The 21694-nt window shown below is 43.2% G+C and overlaps 1 protein-coding gene across 1 annotated transcript in view; it reads left to right on the top strand.

Moving 5' to 3' along the window:
* DNAH10 (dynein axonemal heavy chain 10) overlaps nt 1-21694 on the top strand; it is a 157001-nt gene that overhangs the window by 17287 nt on the left and 118020 nt on the right. The window contains exons 6-16 of the mRNA XM_086347331.1: nt 1683-1899; nt 3650-3807; nt 5479-5709; nt 9548-9738; nt 11376-11574; nt 13653-13847; nt 14585-14755; nt 17046-17222; nt 18327-18452; nt 19986-20158; nt 21210-21361. Coding sequence (XP_086203457.1) covers nt 1683-1899; nt 3650-3807; nt 5479-5709; nt 9548-9738; nt 11376-11574; nt 13653-13847; nt 14585-14755; nt 17046-17222; nt 18327-18452; nt 19986-20158; nt 21210-21361 — 1990 coding nt within the window. The remainder of the gene's footprint in view (nt 1-1682; nt 1900-3649; nt 3808-5478; nt 5710-9547; nt 9739-11375; nt 11575-13652; nt 13848-14584; nt 14756-17045; nt 17223-18326; nt 18453-19985; nt 20159-21209; nt 21362-21694) is intronic.

The raw sequence follows: 21694 nt of genomic DNA, 5'->3' as shown, positions 1-21694 counted from the left end.
ATCTAATCCCTTGAATCTATCTCTCACTTTCACTGTATAATTGTAAGGGATTTGATTTAGGTCATACCTGAATGGTTTCCCATACTTTCTTCAATTTAAGTTTGATTTTGGCAATAAGGAGTTCATGATCTGAGCCACAGTCAGCTCCTGGTCTTGTTTTTGCTGACTGTATAGAGCTTCTCCATCTTTGGCTGCAAATAATATAATCAAGCTGATTTTGGTATTAACCATCTGGTGATGTCCATGTGTAGAGTCTTCTCTTGTGTTGTTGGAAGAGGGTTGTTGTTGCTATGAGCAGTGCGTTCTGGTGGCGAAACTCTATTAGCCTTTGCTCTGCTTCATTCTGTACCAAAGCCAAATTTGCCTGTTACTCCAGGTATCTCTTGACTTCCTACTTTTGCATTCCAGTCCCCTATGATGAAGAGGACATATTTTTTGGGTGTTAGTTCTAGAAGGCCTTGTAGGTCTTCATAGAACCATTCAACTTCATCTTCTTCAGCATTACTGGTTGGGGCATAGACTTGGATTACTGTGATATTGAATAGTTTGCCTTGAAAACGGACAGAGATCATTCTGTCATTTTTGAGATTGCACCCAAGTACTGCATTTCAGACCCTTTTGTTGATTATAAGGGCTACTCCATTTCTTATAAGGGATTCTTGCCTGCAGTAGTATAAATAATGGTCATCTGAATTAAATTCGCACATTCCAGTCCATTTTAGTTCACTGATTCCTAAAATGTCTATGTTCACTCTTGCCATCTCCTATTTGATCACTTCTAATTTACCTTGATTCATGGACCTAACATTCCAGCTTTCTATGCAATATTGTTCTTTATAGCATTGAACTTTACTTCTATCACTGGTCACATCCACAACTGGGCATTGTTTTCGATTTGGCTCTGTCTCTTCATTCTTTCTGGAGTTATTTCTCCACTCCTCTCCAATAGCATATTGGGCACCTACCGACCTGAAGAGTTCATCTTTCAGTGTCATATCTTTTTGCCTTTTCATACTGTTCATGGGGTTCTCAAGGCAAGAATACTGAAGTGGCTTGCCATTCCTTTTTCCAGTGGACCATGTTTTGTCTCTATTACTGTACAAATACATTCAAAGCCAGAGGCAACTTAAATGCCTGAATTATTGAGTATGATGTTGTGTGATTTGTTTCTTTTTAAAACATTTTTTATTGGGTTACGGTTGATTTAAAACATTACATTTGTTTCTGCTGTACAGCAAAGTGACTCAGTTACATATATACATATATCCACTCTGATTTTGTATTCTTTCCCCATATAACTCACTACAGAGCTCTGGGTAGATTTCCCTGTGCTGTATAGTAGGTCCTTATTAGTTATCTATTTTATATATAGTAGTGTATGTATGTCGATCCCAGTCTCCCATTTTTTAAATTTATCCCTCTCCTGCTCCCTGCATTCCTCCCTGGTAACCATAAGTTTGTTTTCTACATCTGTGACTTTTCTTCTGTTTTCAAGGTCATTTGTACTCAGCCATAAATAAGAACAAAATAGTGCCATTGGCAGCAACTTGAAATGGACCTAGAAATTGTCATACTGAGTGAAGGAAATCAGACAGAGAAAGGCAGCTATCGTATGATATCGCATATATGTGGAACCTAAAAGAGTGGCACAAATGATTTGATTCTTAAACTTGGCTTTTCAGGTTTTTTTGCCAGCCTTGTCCTTCAGTCAGCACAAGGATGCCAACCTGGGACTCACATCTGGAGAAGTCTTAGACTCTTTTGATTATGACATAGACCTACCTAGCATGCCTGGGGAAGCAATAGAATATCACAGCATTCAGTTAATACGAGATGAATTTTTAATGAACATCCAGAAATTTGCAAGTAGTATTCAAAGAACAATGCAGCAACTTGAAGGTAAGGCTTTAGTTTTTCTCCTTGGTTAAGCAGGATGTTTCCATTAAGAAGAATTTAGTTTTGGACACAGTGGGGGATGGAGAGGTGGGATGATCTGAGAGAATATCATTGACACATATACATGACCATATGTAAAATAGAGAGCCAGTGGGAGTTTGACTTATGATGCAGGGAACCCCAAACTTGTGCTCTGTGACAACCTAGAGGTGTGGGATGAGGAGGGAGGAGAGGAGGGTTTCAAGAGAAGGGGACATATGTACATATACACACACACACATCTATGGCTGATTCATGTTGATGTATGACAGAGGCCATCACAGTATTGTAATTATCCTGTAATTAAAAAAAAATTCCTGAAAAGAAGAATTAAGAGTCCAGGAGATTTTTTGGTATTAATTAATGATTGTTCTTTTTACCTGCTCCTGATGTGAAAGACACAGAGCTGATCTTTGTAAGAAACATAAAGAAGAATGAAGAATGACAAATCCTTGTCTTCAAGGATTTTATGATCCAGGGCCCAAGGAACTATGGCAGAAAAAGTAACTTGAGATAGATGTTAGGGTCCTTAGGGCTTGGAAAAGTGAGACCCTTTGGGAGAAGTGGTGAGGAAATCAAAGAGGACTTCCTGGAGGTGGCAGCATTTGACCTCATCTGAAATGATGAGCAATGCATTGGTAGGTGGAATTGGGGAGCAAGGGCATTTCAGTCAGGGAGAATGTGGACCTTGTGAGGTTCATTTTGCATTCATGTTGCTAAGCACTGTATGAGATTCAGTGTGCTAAGCACTCTGTATTTTCAGTCTGAAGATCTAGCCTTTTAGTATGAAAAACTCTCTTGATAATTTCCTCCACTATTTGTCTGTTTCCTTTTGCTAATATTCCTATTGGGTGTGTGCTGCTGATTCTGTTACTTATCTTTTCACTTGTGTTTTCCGTCTCTGTGTAGAATACACAGACAAAGAGATCCTAAAGAGTGCCTAAAGAGTTCCTCAACTTTTACCTTCACAACTTTTGATTAGACTTTCACTTATTCTGTGACTGTACCTTTTCCATAGCATTCTGTTCTTGTTTGATGGATGCTATATTGTCTCAAATCTCTAATAGTTGGAATTAAGACTGCCCCCCCCATCTTTTCTTTTATCTCAATGTCCTCTGAAGTCATTGTTGCTGACTTATCTTGGATTGTCTGTTTCATGCTGGAGACGTTCTCGAATATCTATTGTGATCTGGTTGTTTGTTCAGTTTTTAAATTGACATTAGGTTGTAAACTCAGGAATTCTTATTAATAAATAGCTAAATCATTTTGATGGCACTTGATGCTGCTACGGTGATCTAATTATCTAAAATGTTTTAGGGACTTCCCTGGTGGTCCAGCGGTTAAAAATCTTCCTTCAATGGAGGGGATGAAGGTTTGATCCCTGGTTGGGGAAATAAGATCCCACATGCCGGGTGGGGCGGCAACTAAGCTTGCATGCTGCAACTATGTAGCCTACGCCCTAAAGCCTGTGCACCACAAGGAAGATTCCACGTGCTGCAACTGTAAGACCTGATGCAGCCAAATAAATAAATAAAACGTTTTAGTACATTCTAATGAAAGAGATTTTTAAGAGAGTGATATAGAGGAATATGAGGATCGTAATGTACCACTATATACTCATGTGTGGAGAGAAGATCCAGAATTACCTTGAAGGTTATTGTCTGTAACCATTTCCTCCAAACTCCTGACTGACTGTCCATTTTTATTCTCCTAGGTGAGATCAAGTTAGAAATGCCAAGCATCAGCGTAGAGGGAGAGGTATCTGATCTGGCAGCTGACCCAGAAACAGTTGAAATTTTGGAGCAATGCGTGATAAACTGGTTGAATCAGATTTCTACAGCCCTTGAGGGCCAGATGAAAAAGACACCACAGGTAAGGTGTGCAATGCTTTTGCAGATCCCTAATCCAGTTCATGGAACAACAAACTGGTTCCAAATAGGAAATGGAGTACGTCAAGGCTGTATATTGTCACCCTGCTTATTTAACTTATATGCAGAGTACATCATGAGAAACCCTGGACTGGAAGAAACACAAACTGGAATCAAGATTGCCGGGAGAAATATCAATAACCTCAGATATGCAGATGACACCAACCTTATGGCAGAAAGTGAAGAGGAACTAAAAAGCCTCTTGATGAAAGTGAAAGTGAAGAGTGAAAAAGTTGGCTTAAAACTCAACATTCAAAAAACGAAGATCATGGCATCCAGTCCCATCACTTCATGGGAAATAGATGGGGAAACAGTGGAAACAGTGTCCGACTTTATTTTTTGGGGCTCCAAAATCACTGCAGATGGTAACTGCAGCCATGAAATTAAAAGACGCTTACTCCTTGGAAGGAAAGTTATGACCAACCTACATATCATTGAAAAGCAGAGACATTACTTTGCCAACAAAGGTCTGTCTAGTCAAGGCTATGGTTTTTCCAGTGGTCATGTATGGATGTGAGAGTTGGACTGTGAAGAAGGCTGAGCACTGCAGAATTGATGCTTTTGAACTGTGGTGTTGGAGAAGACTCTTGAGAGTCCCTTGGACTGCAAGGAGATCCAACCAGTCCATTCTGAAGGAGATCAGCCCTGGGATTTCTTTGGAAGGAGTGATGCTAAAGCTGAAACTCCAGTACTTTGGCCACCTCATGGGAAGAGTTGACTCATTGGAAAAGACTCTAATGCTGGGAGGGATTGAGGGCAGGAGGAGCAGGGGACAACAGAGGATGAGATGGCTAGATGGCATCACTGACTCGATGGACGTGAGTCTGGGTGAACCCTGGGTGTTGGTGTTGGACAGGGAGGCCTGGCGTGCTGTGATTCATGGAGTCGCAAAGAGTCGGACATGACTGAGCGACTGAACTGAACTGAACTGAATCCAGTTCATGCTTGCCATCCTGAGAAAGAGCCAAGAGTCTAGGAATCTGTGTGGTCTAGCCTCTTTTCTTACTGTTTTGTGATCTTGTTAAAAATATTAAAGTAAACATACCTAAGATGTCATTCTTGGGCTTTCTAAGGTTAGTGTGCTACCAGATGTCTCCTGATATTGATAAAGATAATACTATATATCAGTCAGGATGTTTAAGCTGAAAAAAAAAAAAGAAAAAAACAACCAGGAAATCTAACTAAGCTGGCTTAAGCAAGAAAGAGGATTTATTGGCTCATTGAAAAGTCCAGAGGGCAATGCTGGTTTCAGATACAGTTGGATCAGGACTCTGGCAATCTAGCTGGGTTTCTCTGTAAATTTCTTGGTTCCAATCTCCTCTCTGAGTGGGCTTCCTCCTCGGACTGGTCTCCTTCATGGTGACAACTTGTAGCAGTTTCTGACTCCACATTCCCACACCACTTTGTCCAGAGAAAGATGGAGTGTCTAGCGTTCCCAACTGGAGTCCTGAGATTCCCTCTGATTGGACCATCCTAGGTCAGGTGTCTGCCCCTGAACTCCTTGTGTGGGTTAGCTTAAATATAGAGTCTTTGGGAAGAGAGGCGTGGATGCTGGAGGAGCAACCACAGTGTCCATTCCCCACTAATGATGATGATGTTTGTGTGCTCATCGCAGGGTAATGGTCCTCTGGCTGAAATTGAATTCTGGAGGGAAAGAAATGCCACCCTAAGTGCTCTGCACGAACAAACAAAGCTTCCAATAGTCAGAAAAGTCTTGGATGTGATGAAGGAGTCAGATTCGTTGCTTGTGGCCAACTTGCAGCCCGTCTTAACTGAATTGTTCAAGTTCCACATGGAGGCCTCAGACAACGTGAGGTTTCTTTCCACAGTGGAACGTCATTTCAAGGTAGGCTGGGTGCACTGCACTTTGGAAAGTCAGCCACATGGATTTAACTTCTGTTTGTTTATTCAGCATTTAAAAAAATTGCAGTAAAATATATATAACATATTTATTATTGAAACCACTTGTAAGAGTAAGTTTGGTAACATTCAATACATACCCAGTGCTGGGTACCCATCGTCACCTCCTATATGCAAAACTTTTTCACTGTCCTCAATGTGAACTCAACATCCCTTAAACCACAACTCTGATTTCCCCCTAGCCCCTGGTAACCTCTATTCTAATTTCCAACTCTATGAATTTGCCTGTTTTAGGAATTTCATAGAAATGGAACCATACCCTATTTGTCCTTCTGTGTATGGTTTATTTCACTCAACATAATGTTTTCTTTCCTTTTCTTTTTTTTGTATTTGACTACACTGGGTCTTAGTTGCAGCATGTGGGATCTACTTTCTTGATCAGGGATTGAACCCGGGTCCCCTGCATTGGAAGCTCGGAGTCTTGGCCACTGGACCACCAGTGAAGTCCCAACATAATGTTTTCATGATTCATCCATGCTATAGTGTATGTCCGAATCTCGTTCCTTTTTAAGGCTCAGTAATTTTGCACTGTATACACCACATTGTGCTTATCCATTCTTCTGTTGATGGACTTTTGGGTTGTTTCCCACCTTTTGGCTATTATGAAGAATGCCGCTATGAATCTGGGTGCACAGATATTTGTTTGAGTCTCTGCTTTCAATTCGTTTGAGCATATACCCAGGAGTAGAATTATTGGGTCGTATGATAATTCTGTGTTTTCAAAAAAACCTTTCTTTATTTACAGCTGTGTCGGGTCTTAGTTGCAGCACACGGGGGTGGGGAGGGTCTTCATTGTGGCTTGTCGGCTCCTTAGTTGGGGTGCAGAGGCTAAGTTGCCCCAGGGCATGTGGGATCTTACTTCTCTGACCAGGAATGGAGCCCATGTCCCCTGCGTTGAAAGGCAGACTCTTAACCACTGGGCCACTAGGGAAGTCCCAATATTTCTATATTTAACTGTCCGTGAACATTTTATATTTAACTCTTTTCCACAGTGAGTGCACCATTGTATTACATTCCCACCACAAGTGTAATTTCCTCTTTTACAATTCCTCTCCCCTCTGATTTATCATGCACACAGTACAGTATTCCAAGGCCAGGAGTCATTATTACTGTTCTAGTAATGAGGCCAGTAAGAGTCCTATTTGTGTGGTTGGGGGGTGCTCTTTGTGTGGTGAAGTACTGTGAATGTGTTGACCCCAGTCCTGAATATCCCGCAGCTGCATATACAACCTCACGGAGCCTGTTTCCTCCTCTGGAAAACTGAGCTCATGAGAGAACCTACCTCAAACGGTGGCTGGAAGGTTCAAGTTAACTTATGCATGCAGAGCACACAGCATGTCAGGAGCAGCATCAGGGGTCAACAGCATCAGCGCATAACAGCAGCACAAGTGGCCCCTGGATAAAGATCTAGGTGGTCCCCTGAAAGCGATAAAACAGCTGGTCAAATCCGAGGGCTTGAGGTCCAAGTGGAATCTGCCTCTAAATTGATGTTGGTGATAACGTTTCCTTGCTCAAACTTTATTTATCATCTCTGCAGAGTAAGTGGCTTGCGAAGACCAGTGAAAGGCCAGCTTCTAGCACTCATGTAATTGCTTTTGTGGTTTTTTGCCATCCCTTTGTGAATCGGAAACTTACTTTTCTTTAAGTTAACTTTAGATTTATTCATATATTTTTGTGTGGGTAATATAGACTCGTCTTAAACAATCAAGCCTGTGCAGGTATTGGTTTGATATAACGACAGTTATTTCTAATGTACACTAAAGTAAGTATATATTTTCTCTTTCTTAAGTTTTAATCAACTATTTAGAAAACTGGAAATGAAGTTAATAGAAGAAATCAAGATCAGATGGTAGCAAAACATTTCATGCATTAACAATCTTGAAAGTTCCTTAAAATAAGTATATATTTTTTCCTTAAATTAAGTATATTTTTTAAAAGTTCTGTTGTCAAAAATCATCTTACTTCTTGCCAAAGGGCACATACCCTGGAAAATACTGGCACTGGATAAAATTACCTCGGAGAAGGCAATAGCACCCCACTCCAGTACTCTTGCCTGGAAAATCCCATGGGCGGAGGAGCCTGGTAGGCTGCAGTCCATGGGGTCGCTAAGAGTCGGACACGACTGAGCAACTTCACTTTCACTTTTCACTTTCATGCATTGGAGAAGGAAATGGCAACCCACTCCAGTGTTCTTGCCTGGAGAATCCCAGGGATGGGGGATCCTGGTGGGCTGCTGTCTATGGGGTCGCACAGAGTCGGACACGACTGAAGTGACTTAGCAGCAGCAGCAGCAGCAGCAATGCCAACTTTGACTCACTCAGTGGCACTCTTGCCACTAAATATAGAATAATTACATATGTATACACACATCCATACTCCATATATATATCTGCAAATTGCTTTATTTATTTTAATTGTAAATCTTATCTTTCCACGTCAGTGCATACTGCATCAGCGCATAACAGCAGCACAAGTGGCCCAAAGTCACTACCTATTTCAAACTTCTTTTGTTTGTTAAACACTTTCTTCCATGATAAGAACTTTTTTTTTTTAATTAAGAAGAATGTCCTACACTATTGGTGGGAATGTAAGCTGGTGCAGCCACCGTGGAAAATAGTATTCCCTGGGTCAGGAAGATCTCCTGGAGAAGGGAGTGGCAACCCAATCCAGTATTCTTGCCCCCCCCCAAAAAAAGGGGGGCTCAAAGAAATATGGGCTTCCCTGGTGGCTCAGAGGTTAAAGAGTCTGCCTCCAATGTGGAAGACCCAGGTTCGATCCCTGGGTTGGGAAGATCTCCTGGAGAGGAAATGGTAACCCATTCCGGTATTCTTGCCTGGAGAATCCCATGGATGGAGAAGCCTGGTAGGCTACAGTCCATGGGGTTGCAAAGAGTTGGACGTGACTGAGCGACTTCACTTTCACTTTTCCTCAGAAAACCAAAAATAGAATTACCATATGATCCAGCTATCTCACTCCTGGGCTATTGTATAGCCAGACAAGAGTCTAATTCAAAAAGATACATGCACCCCTATGTTCCTAGCAGCACTGTGTACAGTAGCCAAGACAGGGAAGCAACCTAAATGTCCATCAACAGATGAATGGATAAAAAAGTGTTACATGTATACAATGAAATATTACTCAGCCAGAAAAAGGACGAAATAATGCCATTTGCAACAACACGGATGCAACCAGAGATTATTACACTAAGTGAAGTAAGTCAAAAAGAGAAAGACAAATACCGCATTATATGGCTTATATGTGGAATCCAAAATATGATACAAATGAACCTATCTATGGAACAGAAACAAGAATCAGGGACATAGAGAATAGACGGTGGTTGCCAAGAGGGAGGTGGGTGGGAGAAGACAGGAGTGGAGGTTGGGGCTAGCAGATGCAAACTGCTAAGTACACTATAGATTGGAGAAACAACAAGGTCCTACCGTATTGTACAGGGAATAATATTCAATATCCTGTGGTAAGCCATCATGGAAAAGAATATGGAAAATAATGTAAAAAATTTTTTTAAACTTGACAGACCTGCAACAGGAGCATATTTTTTCCCCCCAAAAGTAATAAAATCCAGAAATACATTTAATAATTGGGTTGGCCAAAAAGTTCATTTGAGTATTTCCATACCATCTTAAAATATCTTTTAAATTAAAAAAAGGGAAACTTCCTGCACACTGCTTGTTCTCTTACACCGGTCGCCCTGAGACTGAGCCAGCCTGCCTTGCTCTTTCGTTTGCACCCGCCTCTCCGGTTAGAACATCACACACGGATCTAGCTTTCACGTTGTCTTGGAAACAATCCCCTCCATGATGAGCGCCCTGAGGATGGTGTGGATTATCTCCCGCCACTACAACAAAGACGAGAGGATGATTCCGCTCATGGAGCGCATTGCCTGGGAGATCGCCGAGAGAGTCTGCAAAGTGGTGAATCTGCGGACGTTGTTCAAGTAAGACTGGGCGGCGCTCTGTGTCTCTTAAGCCCTTAAAGCGCTTTGTGTGTGCTAAGGGTCCTGCCCCACTCTTTGCGACCCCACAGGTGGAGCCCGCCAGGCTCCTCTGTCCATGGGATTCTCCAGGCGAGAATGCTGGAGTGGGCTGCCGTGCCCTCCTCCAGGGGATCTTCCCAACCCAGGGATCAAACCCCGTCTCTTTATGTCTCCAGGATTGGCAGGAGGGTTCTTTGCCACTAGCAGCACCCGGGAAGTCCTGAACAGCTTTATCAAAACATAATTCATACTCTGTACAAATCACCCATTTAAAACATACAATTGAGTGCTTTTGGTAAAAACTTGGTGAAAAAGTTCGTTCAGGGTTTTCCAGCAGATGTAATGGAAAAACCCCAATGACCTTTGTGGCCAGCCCAATAGATTCAGAGTTGTGCATCCATAGTCATCAGTGATTTTAGAAAGTTTCCTTCATCCCAGAAAGAAACCCCAGGCCCTTTAGCTGCCTCTCCCCCTCCCCCCTCCCCTCCTAACCCTGGCAACCACTGATCTACTTTCTGTGGACTTGCCTCTTCTGAACATTCATGCAGATGGAGTCAGACAACTTGTGGTCTTTTATGACTGGCTCCTCCCACTCAGCATCGTGTTTTGACGGCTCCTCCATGGTGTAGCCTGTATCACTGCTTCATTCCTTTTTATGGCCAAATAATACTCTACTTGTGTAGATTAATCAAGACCATCTTCTTTAATTAGGGGCTTCCCTAGTGGCTCAGACAGTAAAGAATCTGCCTGCAATGCAGGAGACCCAGGTTTAATCCCTGAGTCGGGAAGATCCCCTGGAGGAGGAAATGGCAACCCACTCCAGTATTCTTTCCTGGAGAATTCTATGGACAGAGAAGCATGGTGGATACAGTCCATGGGGTCGCAAATTATCCTTGGAGAGACTGAAGCACATGGTCTGAGGGAACTTCACTCCAGGACCTTGGATCCCCTCAGGTGGAATAGCTTCTGAGGATCAAATCTGGAAGGGGACACCGATCTTTTTTTTTTTTTTTTTAACTCCCTTTCTCTCTTTTATTTTGGCTGAGCTGCATGCAGGATCTTAGTTCCCTGACCAGGGATTGAACCCGTGCCCCCTGCAGAAGTGCAGAGTCCTAACCAGCCAGACGGTCAGAGAATTCGCTCTCTCTTTTTTTTTACTTTCTTAACAAATAATCTATATAAGTGAAATAGGTACCAAAATCTCACTATTATCATTTTGCCTCCAGTATTACGGCCCCTCCCCCCTCCCCCCGTGGACCCAAGGCCACCAGGTTCCCTTCAAGCTCAAACGGAAAACTTATTGGGTAAACCAAAGCTTTGCCCATTGAGGGGCAGCTGTGGTGAAGGTCAACCTGGGCCATGGCTTGGAATCCTGCCCACACTGCTGCAAATCGCTTTGCTGCAAATTTCTTGGCGGAACAGTCTCTTGCCTGGGAAGCTTTTTGTGATGAGGCTATGTCATCAGAGAGGCTCAGCTCCTTGCTTAGGATTGTCCCCTTAGAACCTGTCCCTCCCCACCAGGGAGCAGCATGGCTCCAACTTCCCGCCTCCCAGCAGCTCTGCCCTCCTTCGCATCACAGCGTCTCTTTGCTTCCCAGAGAAAACCGAGCGAGTGCACAGCACAAGACCTTGGAGGCCAGGAACACCCTCAACATGTGGAAAAAGGCCTATTTCGACACCCGGGCCAAGATTGAGGCTTCGGGGAGAGAAGCTCGGTGGGAGTTTGATCGGAAACGGCTGTTCGAGAGAACGGATTACATGGCCACCATCTGCCAGGACCTCTATGACATCCTGCAGGTAGGGAGGCTGGGTCTTCAATGCACGCAAAAGCGGTCAGATCTGGGATTTGCTCCGTGGAAGGCAGTTTGGCTTTTTGACGATGTGGATCTCTCCTTGTCAGTTGGGAGCAGGGAGGTCAGGAGGGCCTGGCCAGGAGAGATGCCTGCAGAGCAGACAGAATGTTCCAGAATGTCCCAAAGCACACCTGACCTTTGCAGCTTTCCCTTCAGTTTTGTGACATTCCCCCACCCGTCTCCCCACTTTTTTTTTTTTTAAATGCCCAAGTGCTCAGCTTGCAGGATCTTATTTTCCCAACCAGAGATTGAACCTGGGCCCTCGGCAGTGAAATTACAGAATCTTAACCACTGGACTGCCAGTGGTTTTCCTTGGTTTTCTTGTTTTAAACATTTGTTTTAGAAAATTGAAATGTAGTTGTTGTACATTATATAGGTTACAGTTGTACAGTAGGATTCACAGTATTAAATTTATGATTATTATGAAATATTGGAAGCCAGCTCTGCTTCAGAGGGAGAAGGTGGCCTCTCTGAGCTGTCACTGTCCTTGTTTACTCATCGCAGCTGAAACATGATGACTCGTACTGGCCCTGAGTCTCCTGAACTCCTGCGCATCATGGCTCTCCTAGGAGTCTCTGCTCACGGGGCCTCACATGCTGCCTGTCGATGGGGTGTTGTGGACAGCCCACACCCAGCTTTTGCCTATCTCCTCTGCTCACACACATGCATGATGGCCTCCCCCCTCAGACTTCATTTGCAAAACACAAGCTCAGAGATAAAGTGGTCGAGAATTTCAGGATGGTGATAGCAGAGCCTTCAATCCAGCCCAGAGCCCTCTGGAGGCTGGGGCCCTGTGCGCCTGCCTGAGTCCCACACCTATGAAGCCTGCTCTATATGTACATCATCTCTGCCTCACGGAGCTCACAGTCTAGTGGAAGAGAAAGAAGGTGGACATGCTAATCACACGGAAGGATTCCTCTGGTGGTCCAGTGGTTAAGACTTTGTGTTCCAACGCATGGGGTGCGGGTTCCATCTCTGGTTGGGGAATTAAGATCCCACGTGGTTCTCGGGCGAAAGAAACCAAAAACATAAAACAGAAGCAGTAATGTAACAAATTCAATACAGACTTTAAAAATGGTCCACCTCAAAAAATTCTTATGAGAGGAAAAAAATTACTCAGTTCCATAGCTACAGCTGAGATGAGTGCTAAGAAAGGGGAAGAGAGGGGGCTCTGGAAGTGTGTGTAGGGGCCTGAAAGTGAAAGTGTTAGTCACACAGTCGTGTCCAACTCTTTTCGACCCCACGGACTGTAGCCCACCAGGCTCCTCTGTCCATGGAATTCTCCAGGCAAGAATACTGGAGTGGGTCGCTGTGCCCTTCTCCAGGGGATCTTTCCAACCCAGGGACTGAACTCAGGTCTCTCGCATTGCAGGCAGATTCTTTACTGTTTGAGTTACCCATGTAGGGGCGTACCCTGTTCTAAAGGGTCAGACAAGATGAAGGCATATTTAATGATGAGTAGTAGGTACCTGTGCCTTCCCAGGTGGCAGAAGTGATAAAACAAAACCTGCCTGTCCATGCAGGAGATGTAAGAGATGTGGGTTTGATCCCTGGGTTGGGAAGATCCCCTGGAGAATGGAATGGCAACCCACTCCAGTATCCTTGCCTGGAGAATCCCATGGACAGAGGAGCCTGGTGGGCTACAGTCCATGGGATCACAGAGAGTCAGACGTGACTGAAATGACTTAACACACACACACACCCAGTAGGCATCTAGACGTTTTACACTGTGTGTGCAAAGGCCCTGAGACAGAAAGGAACATGGATCTGAAAGAGGCCTGGAGTGACTATGAGGCAACAGGGGATGAGCAGGATGGGAAGAGATAGAAAGAGGGGGTAGGGTCCTGAGTCTGAAAACTTTGACAACTGTGTCAGGGCATCTGGGACTCTTTGTGCAGTGGGTAACCCAAGGGCTTAGACTGAGAGGAAGTTACCTGTGTGACACAATCCATTTATTAGTAACATCAGGAGCATCATGAGAAAACCAAATGGTCATCTCCCTCGTTTTGTTTGATTGGACAGGTCGTGGAGGAATTCTACAACATATTTGGTCCGGAGCTGAAAGCGGTGACTGGGGATCCCAAGCGCATCGATGATGTCCTGTGCAGGGTGGACGGCCTGGTCACCCCCATGGAAAACCTGACCTTTGACCCCTTCAGCATCAAGTGCTCCCAGTACTGGAAATATGTGATGGACGACTTCAAGATCGAAGTCCTGGCAAGTCACACATCCTTCAATTTGACCTTGAAAGTGGATACCGTGATTCTGTTGGGTTATTTAGTTATGTTTAGGGTTTTTTTTTTCCCAAATCATAAAAAGGGATCCCTGATTTTTTGGTGAAAAATGATAACAGTGCAGAAGAGCATAAGGTGAAAATGAACATTTCTCAATGTCCTCTGTCCCCATTCCTACTCCCTGGACGGAATGGGTTTATCTGAACTATCTCTGCTGTTGTGTCCTCTCCCATTTCTTTGTCTATATGAGTTAATATTTTAAAAATTTCCTTTTCCATCATTTTGACTAGTGGAAGGGAGAGAGCAGAAAACCGATGCAGCAGCTGGTCTGCTATTTTTATTTGGACCCCAGCCTCCACTAAGGGAAGTCCTGGTGGCTCAGATAGTAAAGAATCTGCCTGCAATGCAGGAGGCCCAGGTTCAATCCCTGGGTCGGGAAGATCCTCAGGAGAAGGGAATGGCAACCCACTCCAGGATTCTTGTCTGAAGAATTCCACGGACAGAGGAGCCTGGTTGGTTACAGTCCCTGGGGTTGCAAGGAGTTGTACCTACCTATACTGTAGCTAACACTATAGCTTCCACTAGAGTACAATGGAAATCCTTCTCAAGGTACTGATTTGGTTTGTTTTGCTTCTTTCTTGACATTTTGCTTTTTGTGGGATAAGTACAGGGTCCTAAGGGTTTTGTTTTTTTTTGGCTTTTTTTGTTTGTTTTTGGCAGGTTATTGAGAAAGAAGCAAAAAATTTTATTGATGAATCTTTTAAGACACTTCGATCAGCTGAAGCAGCATTTGATATGCTGTTAAAATTTAAACATATTCGTTCACGGGAGGCCATTAATCGACAAATGATGATGAAATTTAATGATATCCTTGCACAGTATTGCAAAGAGGTAACTGAAAAAAATCTGTGGCTGTTGTAGCAGTGAAAATACACTTGGCAAAGTGTAAGCAATTGGACCACACTGTTGTCTTTCTCATCTAAATTCAGAGAAACTGTGGAATTTCCCCAAAATAGCATGTTGTATAACCAAAACAGGTAACCAAAAGGAAGTGGGTTTGTTTATTTAGTGGAGAAATTCAGTAGGAACTTATGAAGTACAGTATTATATGTCATCAATCTTATATGCCATTACATTGTGATGGGCCCTGAGTGAATAGTCATAGTAACAATCATAGTAACAAGAGTGTCATAGTGTAAAGGTCACGTGTATGTTCATATACACACTCCTGTTGTAAGGATACTCATTATACATTGGACCCACCTAGATAATCCAGGATCATCTCTTTATTTTAAGGTCAGCTAATTGGCGACCTTAACTCCATCTGCTACCTAATTCCTCCTTATCATATAATATATTCACAAATTCTGGAGATCAAGACCATTATTGGGGCAGAACTTATTTTGCCTCTGACACCTAATTATTCATGTGAGAGTGTGACATACATATTTTATTTATTTTTAATTTATTATTTTTATTGGAGTATAATTGCTTTACAATATTCTGTTAGTTTCTGCTGTACAGCAATGTGAATCACTTACAGGTATACATATTAATATATCCCTTCCCTCTTGATCCTTCCCACCCTTCTCCCATCCCACCCCCCCCCCGGTCATCACAGAGCACCAGACTGAGCTACCTATGCTGTCCAGTAGCTTCCCACTAGCTGTCTATTTTATACATGGTAGAGGTCAGTGCTACTCTCCCAATTCATCCCCCGCTCCCCTCTCCTTGCTGTGTTCACATGACCATGCTCTACATCTGCATCTCTATTCCTGCCCTGCAAATAGATTCATCTGTACCCTTTTTCTAGATTCCATATACATGCATTAATATATGATATTTGTTTTCCTCTTTCTAACTTCAAGTATGAGAGACTCTAGGTCCATCCACATGACTACAAATGACCCAATTTCATTCCTTTTCATGGCTGAGTAATATTCCATTGTACATATGTACTACAACTTCATTATGCATTCATCCATTGATGGATATTTAGGTTGCTTCCATGTCCTGGCTATTGTAAACAGCACTGCAATGAATGTTGGGGTACATGTGTCTTTTTGAATTATGGTTGCAAAATTTTATTTTAAAGTGCAAGCCCAGGCCATATGATTCAGCAGTTCCATTTTGTGCATAAACACAAATAATTGAAAGCAGAGTCTCGAAGAGATATTTGAACATTGATGTTCATGGCAGCACTATTCACAACCACCAAAACCTGGAAATAACCCAAGGGTCCATTGATAGACCAGTGGATAAACAAAGTGTGGTATATCTGTACAATGGAATATTATTCAGCTTTAAAAAGGAAGGAGATTCTGCCATGTGCTTTTAATACAACATGAATTAACCTTGAGGGCTTTAAAATAAGCCAGTTATAAAAAGACAAACACTCTATGAGTCTATTTACATGACGTACTTGGAGTAGTCAAAGTCAAAAGACAGAGTGGAAAGGCGTTCCTAGGAGCTGAGGGAGAGGTAAATGGGGAGTTACTGTGTTTCATGGGTACCCAGAGTTTCAGCTTTTCAAGATGAAAGAAGTTCTGGAGATGGATGGTGGTGATGGGTGCACAGCATTTTGTTGTTGTTCAGTTGCTAAGTTGTATCAGCATGAATGTACTTAATTCCACTGAAATGCACACTGAAAAATGGTTAAGATGGTGACTTTTGTCATGCATATTGTACCACATTTAGAAAAATATTACATGATAAACAGTTATAAAACCTCAGTGGCATGTACACACACACATACATACCATGCAGGAGGCCTGGCCACCTGTCATGTCTAGAACAGATTTCAGAATTTCCATGATGAATTCCCTGGCGATCTGTGGTTAAGATTCTGTGCTTTCACTGCCAAGGGCCTGGGTTCAATTCCTGGCTGGGGAACTAACATCTCACAAGCCACATGGCCAAAAAATGGTCCACCGAATGATTGTACACAGTCTGTAAGTACAAGGCAGTCTGGATCATTGCATATGTTAAACCAAACCAAAAATTCCTGCAGAGTATAAGAAAAAGCAGTAGAGACTAAGTAATAAAAGCCCTATTCTGTACCTTTAAGTATTTCTTGACATTCCATGTTCATTTCTTTAAAGATACAAATCTCAAGTTCAATCTTGTCTTGGCTCGCATGCTGATACTGCTCACTTATGGAATATGTCTGATTGCTTTGCAGATTGACATAGTTAACAAAATCTTTGTCCAGAACCTCGACAACCCCCCGTTGTATAAGAACCATCCCCCGGTGGCAGGTGCAATCTACTGGGAACGGTCCCTGTTCTTCCGGATTAAGCACACCATCCTCAGATTTCAAGAAGTAGAGGAGATCCTGGACAGTGATGGAGGAAGAGAAGTATGTTATGTCTGCTGCAACAGGCCTGTTTTGAGTTTTACATTTTAAAAAATCATTCATTTATTTAGGCTGCTCTGAGTCTTGAGTGAGTGCTGCGCCTGGGCTTTCTCTAGTTGTGGCGAGCGGGGGCTCCTGTCTATTTGTAGTGCATGGATTTATTGTGGTGGTGCCTCTTGTTGTGGAACACGGGCTCCAGGGCACGCAGGCTGCGGCATTCAGGCTCAGTAGTTGTGACACACGGGCTTAGTTGCCCCCAAGGCATGTGAGATCTTAGTTCCCTGTCCAGGGATCAAACCCATGTGCCCTGCATTGGAAGGTGGATTCTTAACCACTGGACCACCAGGGAAGTCCTGGATTTCACGGTTTAATTGTAGATGGGTAGCCTTGAGCGTGCCCAGGTGGCTCCTTCAATCCAGGTGACCCCTGAGCATGAGCTGGCTATACAGAGTTGCCTGCATGAAAAGCAGCTCAATTTCAAATCCATGCCTGCAACTTAGTCTTTCCTGTGGTCCCTGGGGACCACATCTCCATATGTATGACATGATATATCTATGACAGCTTCCAGGTGACAATCACATGACTTCCTCCTGATCTTGATCTTCAGCCTCTCCAGAGGGTGACCATGCTCTTTTTGATAATACTGTCCCTCCTCTTCATGCATTTTTGTCTGTTACATCATAAGGGCTAGGAAACCTTTTCTTTAACCGTCCAGAGAATAAATATTTTAGGCATTTGTGGGTCAAATGGCCCCTGTTGCAACTATTCAACTCTGCCTTTCTAGAAAGATAGTGGTAGATAACATGTAAATGAACAGATGTGTTCTAATAAAACTTCATTTATGGATGCTGAAATTTGAATTTCATATGGTCTTCACAAGTCATGAATAACTGTCATTCTTTTTGAGCTCCCAGCCATGGGCTGAGGTTTGTGAGTCCTCCTAATCAGCCTAGAGTTTAAGCCATACCGTGGCAGGCAAACCATCCAAATTTGTGCAAATCTGCCTGCTTCCTCTTGCATAAAGTGTTAAGTGATGTTTTTTTTCAGGAGAGAGAAAAAATTGTTATTTTCAAGGACAAAGTGACATTTGCCTGACTTCTCTGATAGGTCAAACAAAAATATTTGGAACTGGGTAGGATGATGAAAGACTATGAAGATAGAAAGTATGAGCAGTGGAGAGAGACGACGGAACAAATCCTGCCAACTCTCATGAAGAAGAGTCTGCTTACTAAGGTGCATCTTTTCAGATCTGAAACAGTGTTCTTGCCTGGAGAATCCCGTGGACAGAGAAGCCTGGTGGGCTACAGTCCATGGGGTTGCAAAGAGTTAGACGCGACTGAGCACTGACATGCGTGTGTGCACACACACATACACACACACGTCCCAGACTGTGGGGGCTGTGTAAGATGATGGTAACTCCCATTTCCTTGAGGTCTGATGTGTTGACTCTCACGAAGTTGAGAGGTATTTCCAAAATCAAAGGCAAAGAAGGGCAGAGGTGGCAGGGGTTGACCAGGGAGAAGAAAAGAGGCAGGAAGGGAAAACCTGGAGGTAGCAAAATGTCATGGTCAGGGAACAGGTGGGGATCAGGCAACCCTTCTGACTCCTTGGCTTAATTCTGGGCTTCAGGGACCCAGTTTGTAAAATGGCCTGGATCAGATGACCACGAACATGCAAAGTATTAGTTGAACCGTGTACGAAACAGGTTCAAACCGCTGATGGTTGATTATTTTTAACTTACAGGAAACTAACTCACTTTGATAGCAACCAGGGTTCTTGGCCTTCCCCAATCAATAGAAATTGACTAGAGGCCAGATAAACAATTCAAAGCAAGGCTTTACTGGGGGCCCCTGCTGCAGCAATGGAGAGTCAGAAGTAACCCGTTCCCTTGCTCACTCACTCCCCGAGCATCGGGTGCTGAGCTTGCTCATTATTTGGGGTGAGGGTAGGGGTGTGTCCAGGGGGTCTGGCCAGAGGGGTGGCTTAAGTAATTTGCCCATCCCTTTGGTGGTGTTGAGTTCAGGGAGCTTTTGCTCCCGACACCCTGTTTTTGCTATGGCTCTTCAGAAGTGGCAATAAGGATTTTTCAGTCTTTTTGTATCTTTTGTCTAGAATTTGCTCCAACTGCAGGTGTATGCAGTTATTTTTAGTCCCATATAATTTCTTTGTATTTTGTTCCTGGAGGAGAAGTGTGTCCAGGTGCAAGCATTGCAGCAAAGGGTCCCAGGTCCCAGCCTGTCTCAGTTTCACGGGATTCATCCTCATCTGGCACGGGGCCCAGCATATACCAAGTGCTCAACAAATTAAATGTTAACAGTGAGGAAGGAAAGACCTGGGCCTGGCAGTTTCAGATCTATGGTCTCCTAAGTTCCAAAGTAGGTACTAAAATGAGTGAAGAAGCCAGGTAGAGCTTATCAGGAACTGGATGGCTTGTGTCCTATTCAAAAGGGACAGCCGCTCCCCAGCTTCAGTCTATTCTTGTCATTTATCATCAGCTTTTCCTATTTTTTGAGGGACGCCAGATTTTTGGATTTTTGTCATGCAATTGCCCAATTTTCAAACGTGAGTGCTAAATCAAGTTCTTTAAAAACTCTGTTTACCCAAGTATGTCTTCTAGCTTAGTTCTGGTCAGCTCCCTGCTCTGTCAGGGCAGCAAAACCCCTCCACTGATTTTTTTCAAATTCACATTTATAACTTGGGTTGCATTGATCTGATTGCTTTGTGGACAGCCCTTCTCACTCTTATGAAACATTGTCTCCCCCACAGACTTCTGCCGCTGGTGATGATGCCACAAACCCTGACAGAGTGGCTGCTTTCTCAATCAACTTTTCACCTGCTCTCAGGGAGATTATTAATGAAACAAAGTACTTGGAACAGCTAGGTTTCCCTGTCCCCGAATTAGCAAGGAACATTGCTCTCCAGGAGGACAAATTTCTTAGGTAAACAGATTCTTCTTTTAAATCAGCGGTCAACACTTCTTATCTTGGGACCCCTTTACACTCTTCTAAATTATTGAGAACCACCCCCCTGCCCATACCAGGGCTTTCATTTTTGTGGATTTTATAACTATCAATGTTCACCGCATTAGAAATGAAAACTAAGAAATGTTTAAAATTTGTATTAATACATTTGTCTGAAATAGTAAAGATAAACATTTCATGTTAACTTAAATAGCACTTTTATTTTTTAATTAATTTTCATTGGAGTATAGTTGATTTGGGGGCTTCCCTGGTGGCTCAGATGGTAAAGAATCTGCCTGCAATGCAGAAGACCTGGGTTTGATCCCTGGGTTGGGAAAACCCCCTGGAGAAGGGAATGGCAAACCCACTCCAGTATTCCTGCTGGAGAATTCCACGAACAGAGGAGCCTGGTGGGCTATAGTCCATGATGTCGCCAAGAGTCAGACATGACTGAGGAACTTTCAATATGACTATAGTTGATTTATAATGTTGTGTTAATTTCTGCTGTACAGCAGAGTGAGTCAGTTATAAATGATTCTACATCAGTTACACGTACATGCTGCCCAGGGGGCACTAGTGGTAAAGAACCCACCTACCAGTGAAGGTACATGTAAGCAACATGGGTTCCATCCCTGGGTCAGGAAGATCCCCTGGAGGAGGGCTTGGCAACCCACTCCAGTATTCTTGCCTGGAGAATCCCATGGACAGAGGAGCCTGGCGGGCTGCAGTCCATAGCGTCACAAAGGGTTGGACGTGACTGAAGCAACTTAGCATGCACACATATATACATACTCTCTTTTTTTAGATTATTTTCCCGTATAGGTCATTACAGGGTATTGAATAGAGTTCCCTATAAATAACATTTTTAAATTAAAAAGTAACCAATATGTTCCAAAAAGGAAAGTTTTTGGGAAGAGTGACATTCTTTTAAATTTTTAGTCTGGCATTGGTCTTTTGTAACGTATTATAAGATTATTGAGTTTTTTGAGCTCCATTTTTCTAATGTCAGTGACTTTCCTGTAATGTACAGGTACACGGATGGGATACAACGTATGTTGGATCATTATCACATGCTCACAGGAACGTTAAATGAGGCAGAGTCTCTTCTTCTTGATGACCATTCCCAGGAGTTATTAAGAGTGTTTAGATCTGGATACAAGAGGTTGAACTGGAACTCACTAGGTAATAAATTCATCTATCTATTGCCTTTTAGACTTTGGGATGCAATCATTCTTTTAGATTGTCTTAGTTGAATTACAATTTTTGTATGTATGTGAAAGTGAAAGTCGCTCAGTCATGTCTGATTCTTTGCGACCCCATGGACTGTACAGTCCATGGAATTCTCCAGGCCAGAATACTGGAGTGGATAGCCTTTCCCTTCTCCAGGGGATCTTTCCAACCCAGGGATTGAACCCTGGTCTCCCGCATTGCAGGCGGATTCTTTACCAGCTGAGCTACAAGGGAAGCCCGTATGTACATAGATATGGTTAACAAACCATGCTTTAAAAAAATATT

Source organism: Bos grunniens, chromosome 17 (assembly GCF_055505025.1).
Source record: "Bos grunniens cultivar Pamir isolate PY7600 chromosome 17, Bosgru_T2T1.0, whole genome shotgun sequence".
Lineage (NCBI taxonomy): Eukaryota > Metazoa > Chordata > Mammalia > Artiodactyla > Bovidae > Bos > Bos grunniens.
The sequence above is the reverse complement of the archived record's forward strand: the minus strand, read 5'-3'. Positions and strand labels throughout refer to the sequence as shown.